At 41.5% G+C, this 26,211-nt stretch overlaps 1 protein-coding gene across 3 annotated transcripts in view; it reads right to left on the bottom strand.

Moving 5' to 3' along the window:
* WWC2 (WW and C2 domain containing 2) overlaps positions 1-26,211 on the bottom strand; it is a 113,521-nt gene that overhangs the window by 17,828 nt on the left and 69,482 nt on the right. For all 3 annotated transcript variants that reach the window (XM_028744406.2, XM_077934218.1, XM_077934217.1), the window contains exons 10-16: positions 18,940-19,029; positions 17,463-18,079; positions 9,021-9,144; positions 7,368-7,448; positions 7,178-7,264; positions 3,516-3,708; positions 1,224-1,388 (exon numbers count right to left, since the gene is read on the bottom strand). In XM_028744406.2, the coding sequence (XP_028600239.2) occupies positions 1,224-1,388; positions 3,516-3,708; positions 7,178-7,264; positions 7,368-7,448; positions 9,021-9,144; positions 17,463-18,079; positions 18,940-19,029 (1,357 nt within the window). The remainder of the gene's footprint in view (positions 1-1,223; positions 1,389-3,515; positions 3,709-7,177; positions 7,265-7,367; positions 7,449-9,020; positions 9,145-17,462; positions 18,080-18,939; positions 19,030-26,211) is intronic.

Raw genomic sequence — 26,211 nt, 5'->3', positions numbered from 1 at the left:
ATCTGACATTCATAAATGACAACCAGCCAGGTAAGATTACAACTTTTTCTGGCTCTGTTCCCCGACTTGTAGTAGCGAACAGGAATGCTCATTCCCTTCCCACGTCGCTGAAGCGGGACAATCGTACATGAACATAATGTTCATAAAAGACAACACATTCATTAAATCCAATGCAGGAAGGCCCGGATCTTGTAAGCTGTCATTTCAGGTAAAATCTAGGAAGCAATCATGTGATTAGGCAGTATATGCTCTTACTTTTCATCACACATAGAATAGCAGACCAAGGAAAGAAGATAATCCAAGCAGGCCCAGTATAATTGCACACTTTGTAGCTGAGAATAGGTGTCCAAGTACAGGCAGAAGGTGTGTGTGTGTGTGTGTGTGTGTGTGTGTGTGTGTGTGTGTGTGTATTGAATAACTGAACTCCATGTAAAAACAACAGCACTGCTACCAGTTCAAGGTGTTACTATTAGTATATAAAGTCCTCAAGTTTACTTGCAGGAACACCTCATGCCATATGCACACACTCTACTGCTTCGACCTGTGGAACTGGCATTGTTATAGGTGCCCCTTAATCCTCATTCTGGCCTTGCTTCTTGCGTCCAGCTTCTAGTGTGGGCAGGGCCTACATTTTGGAAGTCCCTGCCTATTGACATTCCACAGGCACCATCACTGTGCTCTTTTCAAAACCTGCTTCAAATATTTTTGGTTAGGCAAGCCTATCCAGACACATAGAGGTTAAATGTGTTTTGAGCTTTTCTTTAGCTTCTGTTGATTTTAATTATCTTTTGAATATCTTAATGCTTGTTTTTAACTGTTTTCCATCAACCATTTTTAATGTTTATTTTATATTGTTGCAAACTGCTTACAAGTGGGTTGTTGTTTTTTTAAAAAAAGAACAGAATACAATACAAATTTTGTTAAACAAAACAAGTAACACTGTGGAAAGTAACCTAAGCTTTCTCCATGATGAGCTAGTGTTGTGTTTTTTATGCACAGGGAATTTTTAATGTGGTAACATGCGGCTTGCAGGTGTCCCCCCCCCCCCCTTGCAAGGTAGATTTGGTTCTTAGAAGCCAAATTACACACCTCCACTCAGGCCATATGGCAGTCAGCTAACAAAAGCAGCAGGAGGGAGCAAATAATTAGACAGTACAATTGCTTCACCGTTGCCGCTTCTATTTTTCTAGTCTCCTGTTCAGAAGTCATCACACATTGCTCACCAGGTCCAAGGAGCCAGGCGACTGATTGTTTGGTACATATACAGGATCCTCCTTTAGTTCCTTATTCTTTTTCCTAGGAATCTGCTTGTAAGCCAGCAAGTTATACCAGAGAGTAGAAGTCTCATCCGAACATGGCAAGTCTGCCAGGCTTATTTGAGTTCCAGCCTGCACAGAAATGTGAAATGATAATTCATTGGTTATTTAGAAAATCAAATCAGTAAAAAATAACAGTAATTTTAATAGATACAACCACCCCTTCCCTGATGAAACAATGCAAATATGTCAACAAGGTTTTACACTGGCTCCTCAAATACCTCTAACTTCCTGTACCTCTTACATAATAACAGGACAATGGCCCATCTACAGTAGCCCAGAATCCTGTTCTCACAGCAACTACTACCTGTGGGAAACCCACAAGCAACTGGGATTCAGAAGGACTCCACAAAAGGAGTCCCAACTATGCCCTGGGACCCAGATCTTCTTCACTGGTTGGTAACAGCCAGTCTTTTGCTGCTGTTGTGTTTTCCCTCAATGTGGGGACAACCTGATTTAAAGGGGACACGTGTGTGTGTGTGTGTGTGTGTTGTAATCTAGAAATATTAAGGACCAGACAATGCATACCCACAAAGATAAATATATATAGTAGTTTAAATTCTGTAAATCTAATCAAATATAACAGATCCATGCAAGAAACAGTACTAAGTTGGTGCCTGAGGCAAAAAAAACCCCTGGCATCAGTCCATCACGAGGAAAGAATGTGGTTTTATATGCAAGAAAAGAAAATTCAGGCTCCTATTGCGCAACATGCCTCAGGCGCCATCATTTTAAACTCTAGCAGTGTCCATGTTTATTAATCAATATGCTTCCGTTATACTATTATCCACTGAATGGTTACTGAGGCAATGATAGCGCGAGAAACACAAAGAAAAACAGAGCAACCAGCTTCTTACCAGGGTGCTCTTATCCAGGGGGGATGTGACCATTTTGTTTGATGCACCTTTGCCACTGAGGTAGGGGAGGAGCCAGAGCTCAGTGACAGAACCCATGCTTTGCTTGCACAAGTTCCCAGGCTCAGTTCCCTGGCATGGGAAATTCTGTCTTGGAAAAAGATTGTCTGTAGGCAATATTGGGCTCCATGGAGCAATTTGGTATAAGGCACTTTAGTAGACCTTCTTCCAAAGGCGAATGGAAGAAACTTACTAGCTTTGCAGTTTTGTAGGCTGCACATCATTTCTGTATTGATGTGTGTTGTGGGTCAATGCTGTCAGATATCAACATAAAAGGTAGGCCAGGAAATTGCATCAGCACCAAAATTGTATTTTAAGTATTTAACTCGTGTGTTTCTTGTTCATGTCAATGGGGCTTTTGAGAGCCACAGTAAGACAGAATCGTGTCAGCCATGGAGTGAAAACAGGTGTCACAAACATAAAATACATTCCAGTGCTTCTACCCTCTCAAAATAAATAAACCTGTGTGCTTGTGTTGCGGAGGGGCATTTCCCACTCTCCATAGCCAAAGAACAAAAACATTGTCCGGTAGACAAAAGTTTGCTTCCTGCAAGCACAACAATTGCACCAACTGTTTGGCATTTAAGTTTTTAGTAGGTTCAATTCCAATCTTCCATCATCCCCTCCCAGCCTGTGAATGTGACAGGAAGTCAAAATAAAAGCAACAAAAACTGAACCCTGTCCATCTACCTGCAACCTAAAGTTACGCAATTTTTTTAGGGCCAAAGGGATAACTACTCCATGTGGGTTGCATATCTGCTAGAAACAAAGGATTTTCGGTTTTCATTAAATTTCCTAGTTGTCACAGCTGGAGAGAGATGTAGAAGAATCTGATGAAAAAATGCAAATAGTAGCAAATCCCCCCCACAAAAAAATTTCTTACTGTTTTCAACTTCTAAGCTGAAATTGAGTTGAGAGGCTGAACCAAAGGCTGCCGTGCTTGGAGCACACTATTTTGTTGCAAAGCTCATTGTAGCTTGCCGTTGACTACATCGATTAAAACCATATGTAAATTATGCTTATTACATGTGTCTAAAATATGTATATTAGCTGCAGCCCTCAGGCTTATGATGCATTTTCAATGAAGCCCTCAGCACTGAACAAATTGTCTACCTCTGTAATACTGTGATCAAAAGGGAATCTAAATTCCACAATCATCCCATATCAGAGATGAATATATTAAGTCCTGCGGAGGTTGCTAATGCATGCCTCAGAAGCCTCCTATCTATCAGCATGAGAAAAAACAAAAGAACATCAAACAAAGCCAATAATAAAGAATACTTACTAGGCATTCTTCCCAGCGAGTTTTACTGACAGAGCAGACATCCACTCTCAAAGTCTTCTGCTGCAAAGAGGCCTGGGAAATGGCTACTCTGAACATCTCACTAAATAAGAGAGTTTCAGCAGCAGAGTGGACTTTCGTGCGGAAAAGACAGCTGATGTCAGCGGAAGAGGGAAGAACTGCAACTCTAAAATACCTAGGAGGTGGGAAGAAAAAACATGCGGAAGAGGATTCAAACAAGTATCCCAAAGCCCCTGTGCAAAACACTTGTAAAAGAAATGTCTTATTCCTGGAAAAGTCTTTTGTTCAACTGCAGAGACTTCGGTGCCCACTGCCTTATACTGTAGATGTCAATAGTAAAGGTGTGTCACCTAACCCGGCCATTGGGAAAAATAGGGGGAAAAGAAAGAAAAGTGGAAATAGAAATTGGTCCAGTATATCTGAAGGAGCGTCTCCACCCCCATCGTTCTACCCGGACACTGAGGTCCAGCACCGAGGGCCTTCTGGCGGTTCCCTCACTACGAGAAGCCAAGTTACAGGGAACCAGGCAGAGGGCCTTCTCGGTAGTGGCGCCTTCCCTGTGGAACACCCTCCCACCAGATGTCAAAGAGAATAACAACTACCAGGCTTTTAGAAGACATTTGAAGGCAGCCCTGTTTCGGGAAGCTTTTAATGTTTGATGTATTATAGTATTTTAATATTCTTTTGGAAGCCACCCAGAGTGGCTGGGGAAGCCCAGCCAGATGGGCGGGGTATAAATAATAAATTATTATTATTATTATTATTATTATTATTATTATTATTATTATTATTGAAATGGAAATGCTGAAACTCAAGAGTGGGTGGGAGTTAAGAAGAGCTCACAAATCACAGATGGAATTTGTAGAGTCCGTTATCCTACTGGAAATAGCAGGGGATGTGTTAGGCTGCTAAATACTATCCTGATGATATGCTAGAAAGTTGGAAAAGTCTTTTAAAGATGCAAAAAGGGCTAGGAAAAATAAAGCAGAGAAATTTGAGAGTTTGAAATGAAATAAGAAATAGTGAAATGAAACGTTGTGAATTGTAAACAGAATACTGACACATAGATTAAAATACAGAAGTAAAGGAGAATAAGTGGCAGAAAATGGAGGAGAAGAGAGAAATATTAAGAGCATTTAGCAGGTTCTGAGTGCTGGTTCACACATACAAATTGTCATTTCTCCCTCCACACAATTCGTTTTGACCGTTTCCAGTGAGAGGTGACGAAATGTCAGTGTAAATCCAGCTGCATGTGAATACAATCCCCAGCAGCCAGCAGGAGTTTCCACAATCTTCAATCCTTCATATAAAGTTGTCCAATTCCCACTAACATTTCTGTTATTGTTCCTGTACCCCAATGACCAGTTGAAATCGTGAGGTCAGTAATCTACTTCAAAGGCCACTTTCTCTTCATATTGCTCTTGGATTATTATTACTTTTTAATGCAGACCTCTGGAACAATTCTGTTGATCATGCTACAAAATAAGTTATTTACAAATGCTGCCTTTCTCACAGACACTTATTTATCTTATGTGAAGCCAAAAACCCATCTTTTTGCACAAGCATTTCCTGATGCCACCTTTTAGCAACCGTGGGACTGTAACTGTGGAGTTTCACTATTTCATTTCTATTGTCTCATTACTATTATTTTTTGGTAAACTGCCCTGGGATTTATTTTTAAATGAAAAGTGGCAAAGAAATTATTTAAAATAAAATTTAAAAAATCCCAAGACTTTCCCTCAGGTATCTTCAACTCATATAATCATGTCAACCAATCTTTTTATGGTCCAGTTTTTTTACAGTTATCAACCCCATCCACATCTACAGTTCGGAAAATAGCTAGTCCTGCTATCCCCAAACAGCTGCTTTTGTTTATTTGCCACAAGCACACAATTTAAGCTTAAAGGAATGCTCGTAATATTGCTTCATCCCACAATACAGCTCAGCAACTAGGGAGTGCTCCTTGCACAACACTGCGTGCTTGAAAACAAAGCAGGGAGGGATAAAATAGAAACCAAGCTGGAGCACTCTCTCACTCTCTGTTCCACATTGTGTTACCTAAGGCCATGTACACATGAGTGCAGTGTTTCCCCAACTTGGATCTCCCCCTGTTTTCGGACTACGATTCCCATCATCCCTGACCACTGCCCTCAATAGCTAGGGATGATGGGAGTTGTAGTCCAAGCAAGAAAAATAGCTGGAGACCCAAGTATGGGAAACACTGCATTAGTCGCTTGAAACGCAGTGAGGTTGTTTCTCCCCGCTGTGTTTCAAGTCCTGTTCTCACTTTTCTATACAAACCAGAGAGGGGGAAGGGATGTCGTCACTTGATGCCTATTACCTGGTTTGTTTCCCCACGCTGAACTCCCAATTCACCAAAGCTGTTACCTGTGCACATGCAATGGCATCCAGAACTGTACATACCTCCGCTTAACTGCAGCTTCCATTTTCTAATTGGGTGAAAGCTGGTTTGAGGGAAAGTGCCTCAGGCTGGGAATATTTTTCAAGAGGCTACAAGATACCTATGGACTGTGGCTTATTGTCACGCTTACTCGGTTTCCCAGTGGTGGGAATGAGCTGGAGCATGAGTAAGTGGTAATGTGTACACAGCTTAAGTCTTGTGGGAGTGCTCCCAGACCATATTGCGATGTAGAAAGCAGCCTGTTAGTACATAAATATTTCCACAAATTAAGCTACCTTGACGGAAACAAGTGCTCCCAGTAAAAGAGGCATTTCATGCTTTCGCAAAAAGGCGCTGCTCTGCTTATCAAGTGAGAAGGTGAAACTCCATTCCCTTTGAAATGCAAATGCATTACACACATACAATGAATGTTTAAAATGGTCTCCAGGTAGCATACGAATCTCAGATACAACTCAAAAGGTATAGTCAGTTTAAGGTCAGCTCCTTCTGGAGAAGACTTTCTGCTTGCCTGTCAAATTGATAGTTAGAAAAATCCAGGCATATATCATGCATGGGGCATTGCTAAACTATAGAAACTTGTGTCCTTTTTAGGTAAGGCCAAAAAGCAACAGGAACTTAAAAGGCCACCTTAGCTGGGTTCACCTATAGCTCTGAGACCACCTTTTGAAAATGTTGTGTATAGGCACAGTTTGAAACCTCACAGGTATTAAAAATATCTTCCTATATTCCTGTTTATTTGTGGGGCAGGGCACTGTTTGTTGCTTGGCAAAGAAAGAAGATGGGTGCTTCTGTGACGCAGAGAAGGAGCACACAACTTCCTAAGGTTGAAATGGAATGGAAAAATAAGGACGGGGTCACATGACAGGGCTTTGGTGTGAAGAGGAAAGTGTAATCTTGCATCCGTACGGTTCCTTCCTCCTCCACCACCGCCATCTTCTTAAAGACTATGTGAGTATTTATCCAGTCCAGAAATAAGACATCAACCTTTACAGAATAAAAAAACCCCTTAAATAATTCTAGTGGATCCAACTTTAACCCAGCTTCCTCAGAAAAGCAAAGATCATTGACTTTTGGTATGTCTGTGGGGAGTATGTTTGTGGGGAGGTGGTGAAAGATAAGCAACCAGAAAAGGGGGTTCCCACAGCACTTTCTCCCAATTCTAAATACGCCCATGGATCCAAAAAAATGTGATAAACCGTAATCCGGGGATTACTTTACTTACACTTTGGAGCCAGGGGATACAGAAAGGGCATGAAGATTTTGTAACTGCCCCACAATGACTACAAAACTTGAGCTGTTTGTATCGTATCTGTTAAGAAGAGACAAAAACAAAACAAAACCCTGCATCAGGCACTTGTAGTACATTTGCAGAAGTCAAGAAATAGCCTGACATTTCACATGCGCCGACTTACCGGAGTCCTATTTGAACTTGAGGTGCCTCTAGAACTGTTGTATCATCTTCACTATATGCAACTTCTTCACTATCGTTTGGTCTAGAGGAGAGAGGAAAAGAGGTTGAATAGCCACAGCAGACCAACATTTATACCTTTGAGCAGTAATATACTTTATTTATTCTATACCAAAACTGTAAGATTGTTCCAAATGCACTGTTCAAGTCAATGCTTAGGATTTTTCCGTTTCATATGTAATGTCAAAAAGTGATGACAGAAAACAGCTACTTCCTTGTGGATCTAGGAAGGAAGTATTGCTAAGGTAGATCTCACTAATGGCTAATTATTTCAGGATCCTCCCTTGAAGGGTCATCATCGTTTATAATTGCTTGCATGCACAAAGAGAGAACAAATCAATACAAGGACTAGAAACTCCCCCATTCATGCATGCTTGCAATTGGCCTCAAATTGTATAAAATTGTGTTTTACCCTTCAGTGTTTATTAGGTCATTTGTTCTGATTATTATAAAGAATTATGCTTTGAAACAAGAAAGAGCTTTTTTTAAAAAAAACCACAAATGAAAAGTCCTCTGTTCTTGAAAGCATTGCATTGGGATGTTAGATTATTTTTTTCAGTCTCTACAAGTAGTATCTTCTTTCTCCTCTTTCTGTGCTAACATGAATGAATGAATGAATGAATGAATGAATGAATGAAAGGCCAACTATGGGAACAATTTTAACTCTCAGAAGCAAGGCAGAATGAGGCAACAAAACCATAGCTGGCCCAGCAGAAAAGCTCAGATCAGGCCCATTGCCAGTAACTAGACCACCTTAATTAAGTTCCAGTGGATCCTTAGCTGATCCAGCTCTGTCCCCTCTTCTGCTCCAGGTGATGTTACCTTATGCATTTGGTGAACACACTCGGGGGCCCTTGCAGATGCTCCAGTGAAGAAAAGAGATTCAGATTGGTCTGCATGTAGGTTAATTACTGTTAAAACTAATATTTTAATCCTGCCTTTGAATTCTCAGATGTTTCAACAGTACACTATTAAATTTAAATTAGGGACATGCAGTATGGTTTTTGCAAAGTTGATATTCCTTTTATATTATTATTACAGATTTATAACCTGTCCTTCAAGCCAAGGGTTTCAAAATACCCAAAAGATTACAACCCCGCAACCCCTAGCTATACTTGTTTCTTATACAGTACTCCTTTGGTCCCCTGGTTGATGTTTGTTTCTGTGCAGTTTTAAAAATTCTTTGTCCTTTCAATCCACAGTCTTGGTTCATCCACACTGCATTCTAATATGACTGGTTGTGGCAACTCACATTATTTTGGTAAGTGGCATCTGTGTGACACCATCATGTCAGATGCAGCATTGTGACGCTACTGACAAAATGACATAAGTTTCAATAGCCGGTAAGTGTGGGCAAATGAGGCTGAGGATTGTGTGGGCAATGAAACAGCAGGGGAAGCTCATCATCAAAATAGGGAGAAGGTGTTTACAATTACCCAAATGAGCAAAGGGAGTGGGGAACCAATACAAAATGAGATAAATTGTTTCGACTCAGCCCCACATACTATTTTTCAAATTGTTGCAAAATGCCTGGACATGACAGAGCCAGATGCTCAAATTTTAGTTTTGGATAAATGGAATTCTGCCTTAAACCTACTGTTTTACAGAAGCTTCGTATACACCACTGTCTCCGGCCATGGACTCGTCAGATACTGCAGCAGATACACACCCTGCCTTCTCCTCAAGGTGGTGACTTACTGTTCTTCTTGGTAAGTCAACACCTAAGTAGGCAAGAAGGAAGAAAATCTTTGTTTTAGGTTCTATCAATCTGAAAAGCATATACACAAAGCTCTAAAGTCACAGTCAAGTTGAAAAGCATCTTAGGCAAGAAGCAGAGTAACTCGTTTCATCACAAGTCATTTATTGTTATTTACTGAAATAGCACCACACTTTTTTAGATCCAGGACTCCCCTTTAACCCCAACCTACAATTACATAGAAGAGAGAATGTGTTAAGTGCATCTTGCTGTTTAGGGCTGAAAAAAGCTACCGCCACTACAATTCTCTTTTATACAACCATTAAAGGTAAAGGAGGACTATCTTGCTTTGCATCTTATCACAATCTCCCCACTTCTCCCCCCCCAAAAAAACAATACCCCCACCAAACAAAGAAAATGGGAATGCTGGTGCCCTTGATGTGACCAATCTCAGGTCTGGGAATGATCCACTTGTAGGTTCCAACATACTAGTGGAAAACCAATGTATTGCATACTTTCATTAGGGTTTTTGTGCAAAACTAATCAGCTTCATAGCCTAGCACCGTTATTTAACTTGCCGATAACAGTTTCCCATCAGCATTATTCCAAGTCCTTAGCTACAAATGAATATTCCCCACCTTTCAAGCTTGCCACCACATTCTATTTGAGAAATACTATAAAGCAGTGTGCTTGACAAGCCTTTCAAATGGAACGTCTAAGGACCAAGTTAGAGCAAAGGCCCCATTCAACTTGGCCAACAAGTGAATCGGCCCCCACACCTAGCAGTTAGGACAGGATTGAGGAACCTATCCTTTGCGCTATCAAAGGTTACTAAACCACAGACAGGGCAAATCAACTGGGGGGCTGGTTTTTTATGTGGCTTAGTGGCCCAAGAGATGCCTCTGAAAGTGCAGATTGGGTTGGATGTCAGATGCCCCAGTCTGAATCTCCCAAACTCGACACAGATAGGAGACTGCCCAGCACTGGACAACGTTACACCTGAGAAGAGGAAGCTCTGAAAGTGCCGATTGGACAGGTCACACCTGGATGATGTACACTTTCAAAGGTGTTGTTCCTCTCCCACATGAAAGGAGCTTGCAGAATGGATGACAGATGGGCAATTCATGTTTGAAAAGGCATCTCTCCTTAGGAAGAAAGCTGCCCAAGTGCTTCAGGTCAGATGACATTTATTGGCTGGCCACACTTGAATTAAAATATCATACAGAAGAAGAAGAAGAAGAGTTTGGATTTGATATCCCGCTTTATCACTACCCGAAGGAGTCTCAAAGCGGCTAACATTCTCCTTTCCCTTCCTCCCCCACAACAAATACTCTGTGAGGTGAGTGGGGCTGAGAGACTTCAAAGAAGTGTGACTGGCCCAAGGTCACCCAGCAGCTTCATGTGGAGGAGCGGAGACGCGAACCCGGTTCACCAGATTACGAATCTACTGCTCTTAACCACTACACCACACTGGCTCTCTATAGAATTCTTCCTACCAAAATCCCTGTAAGAAATTAATTCTAATTCTGCCTTCGTTTCAGCAGTGATATGTGCTGCCGAATGTGATATGATTCTACTATCAAAACTTAAGGAGAATCTTTAGGGCCAACCACCTCTTAATTTCAATCTTCAGCTCACATTCATCAGCTAGAGTTTCCTGCAGAGAGCAAGAAACATTCACTGTAAGCAGCATCCTGTAATATAATAAGTTGCAAGGCTGAGGAGTCCTTTCATCTGCCAAGGAGCCAAGTGTATTGGTATGCATTACGCCCCCCTCCTGAGTCATGACTTTACATCTTGTTAAGATGTTTAAATTTTAAGGCTTCAGATTAGAGGATTGATTGCTGCATTTCTCCTTTCATTTGTAGCAGTGGGGATGCTTTTTCCTTGATGATGAAGTGCTTTTTCTTCCACCACTTTGAGAGGGGTGAAGGTGATGACATGATTTATTGATTACCCCCAGGAATAACCGCAGCAGTCTGAAATCGACTTTGACAATGACAGAGACTGTCTGTGGAAGAACTTCATGGTTATTCTAACTCTGTTACTCCCAAAGATATCTGGCATGGGAAAACCTATGTTTGAGGACAAAGCCCCCTCACCATATAAAGATGCAAGAGGCAGCAGGCATGGATGTTGCAAAAATAAAAAAGTCAAAGTCAATGGGGGGGGAGAGATGATTTCAATGAGGGGAGAGAGAGAACTAAGCACATGCTTAAATTTCTTAGTGAAATCAACAGAACTAAAAGCAGCTAACAATGAAACTAGATATATACCGGAATTTCAGGAATAAGTTCAATGCAAATGAATGATCAAAAGGTACAGTATGCACTTAGGGATTGCCTTTCCTATGTGCTACTTAAAGGACACACAGTGAATTCAGATAACTAGCAGTTGCAGATAAACAAAGCTGATATAATGGAGATTGTAGATTATACATAGAAGGATGCAAGTTACAGAGTAGCTTCTTTATAACCAACCCAATTCACATTCAAGTAGTAAAATATGCTTAGTATCAAGAGAATGATTAAGCTTACCAAATACATTGGTACTACAGTTGTAAAAAGCAGGTGAAAGCTGCAATTCTATGAACACTTACCCATTTAAACTTAGTAGAACTTACTGAGTTACTCTGCATAGAACTGCTCTGTTAAATGGCAGATTGAGTACCATCAGTAAACCTCTCCCCTGCTCCCAATTTAAACTCAAAGTTAGGATTAGAGATATCCCATTTTGCAAATGAAAGAAGAGTTATTTTTTAAGGAAAGTAAATCCTGTCAAATTCTTATAGCCCTTGAATGCTTTAGAGATAAAGGACCATTCAAGCTGCCACAAGAAACGTACATTTAGGGACCACACAGCGTACATATGACAACATTTGTTAGAATAAAAATTCTGCCAACTGGGAATGCTAAATTCTATCAAAGCAAGTAATACAAAGTATACACAGGCCCTCAAATCTTTCCAGTACAGTCGTACCTTGGAAGTCGAATGAAATCTGTACCGGAAGTCCGTTCGACTTCCAAAACGTTTGGAAACCAAGGCGCGACTTCTGATTGGCTGCAGGAAACTCCTGCAGCCAATCAGAAGCCGCGGAAGCTGCATCAGACATTTGGGTTCCAAAGAATGTTCGCAAACCGGAACACTCACTTCCAGGTTTGCAGCGTTTGGGAGCCAAAATGTTCGACTCGCAAGGTGTTCGGGATCCAAGGTATGACTGAATTTGGGAGGGCAAAAAAACATTCAGAATTATGGTACACCTATCTTCCACAAGATACAGGCTCAGACTGAATAAGGGGATAATTGTTTCTCACTCTTATCATATGTAACAGGGATGGGGAACCTCAGGTCTGCGGACAAAAGTGGTTCTCTAGGTCCGTCTCTATCTGGCCATTAAGAATCTATCCTGAAAATACATCTCTCATGTGTCAAATGCCAGGTAAAGAGGTACGTCTTCACTATTCCCTGGAAGCTGTATAGTGGAAGTACCAGAGGTACCACTGTGGGGACTGAATTTTACAATTTAGGGACTGCCACAGAGAATGTCCTCTCCAGGGCTGCTTATTGTTCCCAAACTTCTGAGGGTGGCAGAAATACGAAGAGACACCCTTCCTCCTGATCTTAACAGGTGGATGTGTGCATGTAAAAACCCCCCAAACAAACAAACAAACAATCCATTCTAGCCTTTTGTAAGCTAGGATGTAACATAGTGTATCACAGAAGCCAACTCCTAGGGGCTGAGGTCCCTTCGGTCCCCCAATAAAATATTTGCAAAAGAGTGGAATTCCCATTCAAATAGTGTGTATGTGCGCCGCATCATGTAATTGATGTGTTACCTGTCCCCCAGCCTCTGAAAGGTTGTCCATGAAGGAATACAACCCATGGTCTGAAAAGGATTCCCTAAATTTCTACAACACATCCTTTATCAACTTCATTTTGTCTGCATCTTTGCACAGAACTAGGATATATTTTCCCATTTGTCTGGCAATAGGGAATGGAAAGCAGAATAAATGGATTTTTGAATACTGGGAGCTATAGGTACATGTTGGATCAGAAACTAAGTCCAAGTGACAAGAATAGGAGAGAGTATGTAAATTGCAGACAATCCCTCTCAGGCCACATGTAGCCTCAGCCAGGTTACAAAAAACTTCCATGGTATTGCCAATAAACGCCTTTATTTTTAAACCATTTCTTCCATTACTAATGAGCGGTTGAAACCTCCACAAAGTTTGAGATATAAAACACAACTTATTCCAGGTTCTGACAGATGCATCAGATAACCACAGTGAGGCAGAATTGAAGGTGTACAGATGTCCAGTTTTCCTGAGCATACATGTATGGTGTCGTGCATTAGAATTTGATAGCTATAGCACTGGGAGAGAACTAGAGAAGATTACAGCTTGCCAATAAAAGTCTCACATTGCACAAAGCAGACGCATACAGCCGCCCCCTCCACAAGCTGAGCAAGAAGAAAAGCCTCTTGCTATCTTAAAAAAAACCCCAAAACCCCCGACCCTGCTTTTAGCCATCTGCAGTCCTTACACTTTTGGCAAGTTTGCGATAAGCTAAAGAATGTACTATTTCATATCAAGTAAGCTCAGCCAAGTGTGTTAAGCTTGAGTTAAGCACTGAAATACTGTCATTCATATTACAAATAGATTTTTCTTTCTTTACTCAGGCAACTGAGCAGATGGCAGACAGTCAGCTCTGGGAGCCCAGCTTGGGCAATAACAGCTGGCTATCGATATTGTATGTCATGAATCCACTTGGGCTGCAACCAGCATTCTTTGCTACAATGGTCTATGCCATGAAACGAGCTTCAGTTACCACATTAATCCAATACTTGACCAAATCAACTTGACAGCCCGTGTGGTGCAATGGTTAGAGTGCTGGACTAGGACCTGGGAGACCAGGTTTCGAATCCCAAAACGAGGAGGAGAACCACGTGTACCACTTTGAGTTACTTGGGAGAACAGGTGTTATATGAATTTAATAAATAAAAATAACTTGCTACAGCTATCCAAAGCAACTAACAGTGCCAGCAACTCTTCTCTTCTTGAACATGCCTGCTTCAGAGCACAATTCAGCCTTCCCCAACCACGTGCCCACCAAATGTTGTTGGACTCCAATTCCCATTAGCCCCAGCTAGCATGGTCAATGATAAGAACTGTAATCCAAAGTACCTGGAGGGCACCAGGTTGAAAAAGACTCGTTCAAAGCATTGGCATCAAAGCACTATATAGTAGGAGATGTCAATATCTACGAAGGAATGCCTAGTCCCACATCAATGTGCCCAAGATTGCAGAGCAGAGCTTTGCTATAGAGGCTACTGTCATTTGAGGTAAGTCCCGGAGCAACAGGAGAGAGAGCTTTCTTGATGGTAGTTGCCTATTTATGGAAGTGCATCTCCACTTGGCACCTCCTTTGCTGTCTTTTCAGCAGCAGGTAACATACTATTATTCTTTCAATTAAGTTCTAACTATTTTAATCTGCTTTTAAAAATCGCTGGTGCTTATTCTTTTTGCTTTGTGACTGATTTGATCATTATTCTGTTGTGTTGAGGAATACTCTGGGAAATTCCTTCATTGAAGGTAATATAAAAGAAGGAAGGAATAGATGGATGGATGAATAAATACTAACAAAATTCTCTATAACCAGGTCAAAATGCTTGTGAAGTTGAATACATGAACCAGAAGGTGGCAGCAATACTGTATGTAAGAACATGGGGAGGTGGGAGAGGAGAGGAGGACAGGTTTTGAACGTGTAGCTTCAGCTGAAGGAATCAAGGAAAGACCGCAAGTGAAGCACAAGAAAGGTATCAGCAGGAGCTGAGACACAGCATCTCTCTCTGTATGTGTGTATTCACACACACATGCCTCTCTTTCTGTTTCTTTATCCTTCCGAGACAGAACTTTGAAAGGAAACCTTATCTCTCTGGATCTAAAAGCCACAAATCATTTTGGTCTTGGAAACACAAATAAAGCTCTTGATGCCAGAGAACAAATCCATTCACAACAAACTCACAAGACGTTTGCTAAGTTCCCAACAGTCAGCTGCTGGAAAACTGTAGATGGTTTGGTCAGTTAGCTAAAGAAAACAACAGCACACCACGGACTGCTCTTAAAACAGTTTTAACTCATTGTCTTGAATGACTTGGCATGCACCAGGCGAGAACTGTCAAGGCACTGCCAGAAATTGCCTTAACCCAAAGCTAGAGTCCTATGCTAGAGGACAGAATATTTCAGAAGAGTAAGGGTACCACCCACTTTTGACGGGCAAGCTCAGCCTAGATTATGAGTCTCTCTATCTGCACTCTGAAAAAGCATCTTAAAAAGCAGAGACATCACCTTGCCAACAAAGGTCCGTATAGTGAAAGCTATGGTTTTCCCAGTAGTGATGTATGGAAGTGAGAGTTGGACCATAAAAAAGGCTGATGCTTTTGAATTATGGTGCTGTTGAGAGTCCCATGGACTGCAAGAAGATCAAACCTATCCATTCTTAAGGAAATCAGCCCTGAGTGCTCACTAGAAAGACAGATTGTGAAGCTGAGGCTCCAATACTTTGGCCACCTCATGAGAAGAGAAGACTCCCTGGAAAGAAGGGGACGACAGAGGACAAGATGGTTGGACAGTGTTCTCGAAGCTACCAGCATGAGTTTGACCAAACTGCGGGAGGCAGTGGAAGACAGGAGTGCCTGGCGTGCTCTGGTCCAGGGGGTCACGAAGAGTCGGACATGACTAAACAACAAAACAACAATCTGCACTCTGTGGGTGAGTTGCTTAAGGCCTCAGAACGGCGGACGTATTCTATATTGACAACTCAGGTTCCAGGACAGTCCTGTTCTGGAAAAATGGCAGCCCAGTGATCTTCCTGGCATAGTGTAAATACAAACACTTCAGGTCTAGATCCTTGTCAGGGCCTTCAGCTGTAAGTGCAGCCCTGCTGGGCCAGACCTTGGGCCAATGCAGGTCAGCATCCTGTTCTCACGGGGGCCAACGAGATGCCAATGGGAGCCCCCCAAGCAGGACATAAATACAATAGCCCTCTCCTCCCTTGCACTCCTAGTAACAAAGCCACCATGGACAGTCACCATTGATAGCCTTATCTTATTTATCAATCCCTATCCACCAGGTTGGTCACCATCACGGCATACTGTGGTAGCAATATTCAATCATTTAACTGTTCCAAGTCTTCCAACATTCACCTTCCTTGGATGACACCAGGTCTAGTATTAAGGGAGAAAAACTCTTTATCCACTTCCCCACCTCGTGCGTAATTCTATACCTTTATCCCATCATCTTTTACTTGCCTTCTTTTTCCTACACTAAAAAAGCTATATTGCAAACTTTCTTAATGAGGAGTCGCTCTAGCCTCAATATCATTTTGGTTGCCATTTATTAATTTCCCAGTTCTGCAATATCCTTTTTTGAAGGGGCAACGACCAGAATAGTACACAATACTGCAAGTGCCATGACACCATAGATTTGTATAATGGCATGATGGTATTGGCAGATTTATTTTCAGTTGCTTTCCTAATGATCCCTAATATGGAATTTGCCTTTTTCACAGTCATTTCACACTGGGTCATTTTCATTGAGCAATCTCCCACAAGCATTTCTTTGCTGGTCAATCACCACTAGTTCAGAGTGTATATGTGAAGTGAGGATTTTTGGCCCAGTGTGCATTACTTTAGACTTGTTTCCATCTGAATGCCCCTTCATTCAGTTTAGAGAGATCCTTTTGGAGCTCCATGCAATCCCTTTTTGTTCTTACCACCCTGAACAACTTCTTGTCAATAGCAAAGGTGGCTACCTCACTGCTCACCTGCAACTCCAAGTAATTAGTTGTGTACTTCTTTATAGATTATTCTGGTAGCCTGTCCTGTGGTCTCCTTTTCTGCCTGCTACTTTTCCAGTCATCCACTGCCCATCTATCCGGTTGTCTCTCAATTTACTTCTACCCTGCACTCTTGTTCTAGCTTTTTCCTGGCCTACGATATACCCTGCCATCCATTTTCTTGAGCTTTGTTATGCATCCCTACTTCTCACATTCTGCCCAGTTGCCCTTATGGGATCTGCCCCAGCATTGCATTCCAACTTTACCTCACATCTTGCCAGAACTCATAATTCCTGTCTATGCTCAGCTGCCTACAGTCCCATGCTAAGTGTGACACCCCGAGTTAAAAGACAGCTTGTTGCTCTGAACACGTGTGTGTGTGTGTTTCATTTCCAGGATTTAAGTGCTAAAAATTATCCAGGGGGGGGGGGGGAGAATGGACATTTGTGAGTACAAATAGCAAGATATACCCATATGTTACAGGTAGGCCTGACCCTTCTTTTTTACCTGTATTTCTTGAAGGCGACATGGTTTGCCTAACACTTTCATGGAGGTCTTTATCATCCACTGATGACTGAGAAGATGCTCTGGCTTCAGAGTTCAACAACATTTGGTTCCCACAGAGGCTAATGCCTGCAAAGTCACTGGGTAAATCACAGTCCTCAAAGTCCGTGGCGAGATGGTGCAATGGAGAGTCTTGAGGAGGCACTGGGAATGCACCTTCTAAAACCAAAGGTGATCCAGGAGGGGACAAAGAGGAAAGGGAAGATCTTGAAGACAGCGATGTCACCGATTTTGGAGGTTCAGTTAATTTTGGTGCATGGCTTGCTGCCAGAGAGCTGGAAGAATCGCTGTAGTCCATTCTCCCATGGGAATTGACCACCTCATTTTCATGAATTGTGGTAATAGGACCCGAAGGAATGTAACCACATTTCTCTTGCAATATGAAGTCCAGTTTATACTGATAGTCTAAATCTGTAGGTTGTTCACCTTGGTTATAATACAGATCTGTAGAGCTAAGGGAATTCAGCGACCCCCTGCTGGACGTATTCAGAGACCCACGACTGGATGCCAGGGACCCCAGGCTGCTCCCTGAAGACATAGATAACGTACTGGCTGAAAGACTGCAAAAAAAGGAAGAAAAAGATTGAGCATTCATTTGAAACTACAATGTGTCCAATTAGTCTCAGCCCGCAATAAAGGATAAAGTATGAATATATAGTCCAGTCAGGTCGTAAAGGTGTCAAGTGCAATGACATCTGAAAAAAGGACAAATGTTACAATTTGGGGGGGGGGGGGTAGAGCCTATTAGTCTGATAACAGTTTTTGGAGGACAGTTAATTAACTATACATCATATTGGTAACAATATGAGGATGTACCAATTATAGCGTAATTTTAGTGTTTAAGCTCATTTTTTGAGGTTTTGTGTCCAAGAATGGTCATACTTTCACAGGATATCAATTTGTTCACAATTTATGTGACAGCTTCCCTTATCAGTTCTTTTTTCACTATTTGGGACACTCCGTTGTTCCCCCTTGGTAGGTAGGTAGGTGACATGGAACATGTACACATAACAGAAATTATCAGGACCTTTTTAAAATTTCCACTGTGATCACCTCTGCATGCACAAGACCTTGTTCAGCTAAAATGTGTCTGCTAATCTGTTTTCTCCTTTCCCTCTGCCCACTCTCAGGCAGCTGCAATGCCTTGGAGAAGACGTGTGTTGACAGCTGTAACAGCTGTTTCATATAGAAGTTGCTTCTGCTCTGCGGAGTCTGTGGTCTGGGACACAGGCTGTGGGGAGCCAAATATTTATTAGGAGGTACATTAATTTTTTGTGGGGCATAAAAGTAGTTTCCAAGTTAACAAAATTCCACCCAAAACAAACTAGTACTATTTCAAAGTAGACATTTTCTGAGCTCTGTTGGACAAACCTCTGTTTTTCTCTTGTCAATAACAACAGTGTAAACAGAGCAACCTTACCTTTTAAGTTGCAAATGCAAGTTAGTAGTTAGTTGACTAGTTTCTTCAAGTTTTTTTACTAATTTATTCCTTCGTTCTTCCAGTTTTAACCTAGAAGATACAAGAACCATAATTATACTTAAGAACTCTTTCGACTTCATTATTCAAGCACATAAAATACAATCCTAAAAACTCTCGCTTCACTGCCACCTTGTATTTAAATAAAGTGGTACCTTGGGTTAAGTACTTAATTCGTTCTGGAGGTCTGTTCTTAAACTGAAACTGTTCTTAACCTGAGGTACCACTTTAGCTAATGGGGCCTCCTGCTGCCGCCATGCCGCCGCCACGCAATTTCTGTTCTCATCCTGAAGCAAAGTTCTTAACCCGAGGTACTATTTCTGGGTTAGCGGAGTCTGAAACCTAAAGCGTATGTAACCTGAACCGTATGCAACCCGAGGTACCACTGTAGTTTAAACAGCAGACAAAGTTCCCATAGAACCCTAATCTTCTCCTTGCTGGTCAAAGTGACAGCAACTGAAGGAACTGTAAAATAGCTTTGCATTGGCAGATAATGTGTGCACAAATAATAACTGATTGAACAGTATCTGTTAATTAGATTTTTTTTTAAAGTTTCCATAGCAATGTCATTCTTATGGCCAGCTGTTGAACATTTGTTTAATAGCAACCTTGCACTAATGAGGATCTATGGCCTATGCCTTTTCTATTTTCTGTGTATATTACACAGTACCTTAAAGCAACTGGTTTCCTTTTTTAAAAAATGTTTCTGGCCCAAATAATTGTGATATGCCCCTGATAAAGGCTATAATCTTGTTCCGTTAAGCTGCTCAAATCCCACTGACTTCATTTTTTGTGTTGCACTGCAGCCTGAATAGCCAGAGGTGGACAGAGAGTAGTGTTCAATAAAAACAAGGAATAGAACAACTTAATCAGCAGGGCTGCAAGGCGATATTATTTATTATTTATATTTATTAGCCATTTTTTTCAGAAAAGGAAACTCAAAACCATTTTCAAAAATGAACATTAAAAATAGGCAGGAACAAAACTGATAACCTGGGTCCAGGGGCATTTAAGTATATGGAATACTGACATAACAAAAAATATTTTGAATGCAGTATTTCATGATGTAAAATTTTATTAATAGCCACGCTATACATATTAGGCAATTGTGGCTCCATATGTTCCACTGAGCAACTAAGCACATTCCACAATGGCTTCTTCTTCAGCATCCGATGACTGTTTTAATGTGTTGGGGCCTCCAGGGTTGTGGGACCCCAGGGTAGTTAGTAAACTGAAACTGATGCATATGGAAGCTTTTTTAACGGAGGGCCACTGACCCACGGGAAAAGTTAATTGGGGCTGGAGTCACACATGGATTAGAGCCTCCCCTGCCCTCCCCTCTCTCTCTGTTTGTGGTCACCAGGACATGGTGTGTTCTGCTCCAAGTGTGCGGTCTCTTCCTTGACCTCATACTGCACCTTTGAAACGCAGCATGAAATTAAAGACCAAAGGAAGTACCTTTGCCACCCCTCTCCAACCTAGAGCTGACCAGGAGCAGCACAGACAGACTGGGACTCTTTGCCTCTGTGCCTGCTGGATGGATGGCCCCAAGGGAAAGGCTGTGTGGAAGGAAGTGCATGCTTTTACACACCCCCTGGAAGCAGCACCCAATGTTCCAGCCCAAAGGTGTATTTATAGAGTCGGCTGCCCCTGGCAGAAGAGATCGGCTGCCCCTGCTACAAGGAGTTTCAGGGCAATTTTCACCCTCCCGCACGGCTGTTCTTCAGAAATGCTTTTTTTCAAAAATGATCCAACAGAATCATGTGCAACGTGTAAGTCTAGATTAAGTAAAATTAATGTAAAGTTGTTTAATCATGTGTAAATCATTCCAATTACAGAATTTCTGTCACAGAATCTCTGTGCAGTTCCGTTGTTTTAACATAAGGCTGAACTACAGCGCTTTCCTACCAAAAGAGTCAGTTTACCTCCCATCCTGTTCTCACTGGTTCAGAAAAAAAAGATTATACCAATAGCGAAAGAGACCTGAACAAAGAAAATGGTTGTGGAAGAAAGGCATGAAGAGAAAATAAAGACCAAATGAAATGCATCTATTTTGGCTTTTATACTGTTTCTTGAGCATTTTGTTGCTCTGAAACATAAAACCAACAACGAATGAAGAAAACAACTGCCATACATTTTCACTACTTTGAAGAGTACAAGAACTGTGGAGACTGTAAAAAGCACAAACATTCAAATAACATTCATTGATGTTTAAGAAAATGCTTTGGACCTTATGCTGCCTCATAAAGATTCAGATGATACTTGCTGCCAAAACCATGATCCAAATTCTGATTCACTGCACATTCAGTTTGTTATCCAAACATTCCCATGCATATCTAAAAGATTCATATAAATGTTAAATATGGGGTAAGATGTTTATTTATCAACGTAGGATTGCTGCAGTATTTTTGCCAAATGTACTTCTAAAGGAATCCTATCACTTAGCATCCATGTTTTTGAAGCCTGATGAAATCTAGGCTAAAGGTTTCACAGCCCTGTTTTTAATGGTGTTCTTATATAAATTCCACATGTCATATTAAATTATTTCTTTTTCCCAGTGCTGTTTAACAGTTTCCAAATTTATCCAAACCACTCTATTCTTTTTTCAGCTGCTCCTTTGCCTTGGAATATTAAGATATTCTGAATAAAAATTACACTATTCCCCTTTCACCTGAAAAGTTTTAAACTTGTTTTAGAAACCTTTCCTTTGGGAGTCTCCTCTCTGAAATGTCAGGTAGAAGACAAGGTTTCAGATGCATAGACCCCCATCAAAGATACTGCTCTGCATGCAAAATACATACAAGGGTGGGGGGAAGCTTAGCACTAGGGTTTTTCTTTGTGATGCAGACATCTTAAGGGAGGCCCTCTTTTTAAGTGCAGCATTTAAATACAGGTTGAAGTCTATTTCTGTTCAGCATAATGCTCTAAATGGTCCATTAGAGGAGGCCGACAAATGACAAAAGGGAATGTTTCAGTGGATAGCTTTGAAAATTGATCAAAATACTAGGTTTATGTGTTTCCTTGCTTCTGTCCTCTGGATAATGTCCATTTTCTGCTGCAAACATGAATATCATCCAGGTAGGCACTATAGTATACCCGCAATGTCTTATTGGGCAAAATGCCCATGACACAGGGAGATCTAAAACTCACCTTCCTATCTCCCTCCTTCTCTCATGCTTTCCCCAATACATCTTTGGAGGAAGGGGCTGCCCTAATTTGATCAGACAAGTAGAGCGGTGGGTGGAGATGCTTAATCCGTTTTGTTGGACTATTTCCCCAATATAAAATACATCCTCCAGGTGCTATTTGATCCATAGGGGGACATTTTAGGCACCTCCCTCCCCTAGTGCCTGGAGGGGAAATCAGTACAGATGGAAAGTGTCAAACCCGCCTCCCCATCCCCATCACTTTCCTGATCCAATTAATGGTCCTCCCTTCTTCACAGTTGTATTAAGGAGAAAGAAACAGAGGGATCAAACCACAGACCTCTCGGTGTCTTTGGCCCTTATATCAAGCAATGTTTAATAGATTAAAGGTTTGCTTCTTATTCTACAATATAAAAAACCATATAAATGATCTTTGAACAAGAGCAATTGTCCTCGGGGAGACTTAAACAGAGTGTTTGGTGGTTTGGAAGTTCCAGTTTGCATATGCAGTCTGTTTTTGACAAGGGTTCTGGTGGTACAAATCCCTACAGCATAGAAAAGAGTTGTGCGGCTGCATTTTACTAATTATGAGTTTTCTGCTTTGCCTTTTAAATTTGGTGCACCCAAGCCCTTGAAGAAATAAGACTATTTAAAACAGTCTTAACTTTCTTGTAAACCACTCAGAAGTTTTATTACAATCAAGAGGAACAGAAATTATTTTGTTAAATATAATAAACTTAGAAAAACACCAGAAGTTAGAGGGGCTTGTTAGCTTGGAAGTTCCTGCTCTGCCATTTGGATACGGTCCTCCTCAGTTCCTTGAATAAATAGATTTTAAGGGCAGTAGGAGCTGGATGCTGCTTTCTTTATTTGTCTGGAGACACCTGCTTTATAATTGTAATGGTTTTAACAAGGCAGCTAACATTTCTTAGGAAGCTGCAAGCAAATAAAAATAAGCGATTGCTTCCTCAGTTCTGCTCATAACACTTTCTATGTCTGAAAAGGATGAATTTTTCATTTTATAGGCTGAAAGAACATTCGTGTTCCTGAGAGTGTGGTAACACTCATTCATATATTAATACTTTGATTTAAAATTTTCTTTTTAATAGGTTGGCCCACTCAAACACATTGCACTAAATGTAAAGTATCCAATTCAAATATTTTTGGAACTGTGTTTAAATTACTGGCCAGTTAATAGAGAAGCTATTTCAGGAAATTTAGAAAAATCAAACACACACTGCTGGCAAGCAAGGTCTAGTATATGCATAACTTCATCTCAGAAGTCTGGAGTTTGGCTCTCTTTCAAGACTTGTGGCAGAGGTGGTAGAAGAAATTTATCAGGGCATGAAAACTGGGCATCTTCAGATTTGCTTTTGGTTGAAGGGAAAGCAAGCAGTGGCATTACTTCACAGGTCTCAGATACTTTAAACTAGTTTAGTGGAATTACGAAATATTTTTGAAAACTATCCCTGCTGCATTTTGCACTAGCCACAGTTTCTCGACTTGGCTTAAGGGTAGTGCTTTATGGCTGTCCAATCATGAAGTTACTAATACATGAGTCACAGTGGCAAGGCTACCCCTGTCCATGAATGATTGCAATAGGAACTATCAGTTGGAGCTGGTAAAAGAGAAGCTTTACAGTCACAGTCTTCCAGTGACAAAGATGGATCAAGGAGCAGTGCAAAGCTACACACCTGCTTTGAAGGCAGCAAAAACCCATGCAGAAAATGCATACTGTCTGAGTCCCAGACTCGGAACTAGCCACCCACAAGACTACCCTGTTGTCAGGATTCAGATCCAACTTTCTGGGCTCATGACCAAATCCAGGCGCCAATTCAGCACTTCCATAGCCCACCTGATTCAGATGTAACAGGGAAGCAGAGCTGATGACAGTGCACTGCAAATCCTCTTATGAATGAACCCAAAAGCTTCATACAGATGTTAAATAGCATTGGGAACAAGATGCTTTCCTGAGATACCACATGCATAATTGCCAAGGAGGTGAGGTAGAGTCACTGAATGCAACTTTCTGTCACCAGCTGCGCAGGTAAAAGAAGAATCATTGCAAAACAGGAGCTCTAACTCCCATCTTACACAGCTGGTCCCGATTAATCTGATGGTTAATGTTATCTATGGGATGCGGGTGGCGCTGTGGGTTAAACCACAGAGCCTAGGGCTTGCCGATCAGAAGGTCGGCGGTTCGAATCCTGCGATGGGGTGAGCTCCCATTGCTCGGTCCCTGCTCCTGCCCACCTAGCAGTTCGAAAGCACGTCAAAGTGCAAATAGATAAATAGGTACCACTCTGGCGGGAAGGTAAACAGTGTTTCCGTGTGCTGCTCTGGTTCGCTTAGTCCTGCTAGCCACATGATCCGGAAGCTGTACGCCAGCTCCCTTGGCCAATAAAGTGAGATGAGCGCCGCAACCCCAGAGTCGGTCACGACTGGACCTAATGGTCAGGGGTTCCTTTACCTTTACCTAATGTTATCAAAAGCTGCTCAGAGATATAGCAAAACCATTAGGGCAACCAAGGATGATTAAGTTTCTAAACCCAGGAATGAACTCAGACTGAAATGGGTCTAGATAATCACTTTTCTCCAAGTATGCTTGGAACTAGGCTGCCACTACTCTCTCCAGCACCTAGTTCAGGAAAGGGGTATTTGTGATCAGGCAGTAGGTTTCTAATACCTCAGGATCCAGAGTGGGAATGCATCATCATCTCTTTCAAGGTAGCAGACAGTGCCTCCTCCCACAATAAGCTCACCACACCTTGGATCCCCTCACCAGCCCCTACCGGATAGCTTGAATTAGGCATGTCACGCCAGAGTCAAAAGCTCAGCGGAACAGCTACAAACACTTTGTTCACATCATTGGACCTCAAATGCTGAAACTGATCCCCCCAAATTAGACAAGATGGTGCATCGGACACCTCATCAAGACCTTTCAAAATGCAGAGAAAACTTGTAGAAAACCTAATAGTATTTACTAGGCTTTCTGTTCCTCCGTGGCTAGGATAATACCTTGCCATAGGCAGAACTACGCCAAGCAGACAAAGGGCTTGGATTTGAAAAGCATTAAATTAAAACATCCCCATAAATGTAGATACACACACTTGGGGGCAGAAAGTCACACACCTATTAAAATATATTTTCTTAAGGGAAAGAATATGTTCATTTGTATCTGTAGATGCTTGAATATACCAGAACCTTTAGGCATAAAACAATCAAAAAGCTCTAGCAAAAAAGGTACAATAGATCCTTTGCTTAAGTCTGGTGAAAAACAGAATTGCTGTTTTTCTCCCCTTGGTTTTCAACAATGATTGAGGGCTCACTCAATCCTCTTTCCTTTGAGGTTAACAAGGATTTTTCTGAACATTCTTAATGGTTGCATCCTTGGCAGCAGAGTCCCATAAAGGAGGCTCATAGTAGCTTTTCCCTGGCAAATCCAAGCTAGCTTATTAATTAATACTCTTAAATTCAGTGACAGACAAAAGCTAAGCTAGACAATTTTCACTTTGTGCTTGATATGTACAAAACACTGGTTTACATAGTTAGCATATACCTCCTTAAAACTGGGCCTTCCCTTTCTGTCACTGAACTTAAGACTACTCAATTATTGATGTGATGGTTACGATTATTATTATAAATATTATTAAGCACCCGTCTCAGGGTGTGTTACATTAAGACACAATATTAACAACAGTTTAAAACAACTTAGAATCACACAAATAAGGTGGGTCCTAAAATATATATACCTCAAGCGTTTTAAACAAGCATTCGCAGGAAGCTTTATGAAGGTACCAGAAGCACCTCTGTGAGGAAGTTCACAGCATAGGGGCGGTCACAGAAAATGTCCTCTTCTATGACACCACCCCCTGAGCCTCTGAGGGCAGAGAATTTACCAAGAGCTGCCCCCTGCCAATCGCAGCCTCCAATATGGCCCTAGGGAAATTCACATGAGCATTCAGGAACCCAGCAGATTCCATCAGTCTCTGAGGATGGACCATGTTGATGGGTTGCCCACCCTTGGAGAGTGGGTAGCTGCTCAGCTCAAACCTCACCAGGGAATGGT

This window comes from Podarcis muralis, chromosome 9 (genome assembly GCF_964188315.1).
Source record: "Podarcis muralis chromosome 9, rPodMur119.hap1.1, whole genome shotgun sequence".
NCBI classification, from domain to species: domain Eukaryota; kingdom Metazoa; phylum Chordata; class Lepidosauria; order Squamata; family Lacertidae; genus Podarcis; species Podarcis muralis.
This window is presented reverse-complemented; position numbering and strand designations above follow the sequence as displayed.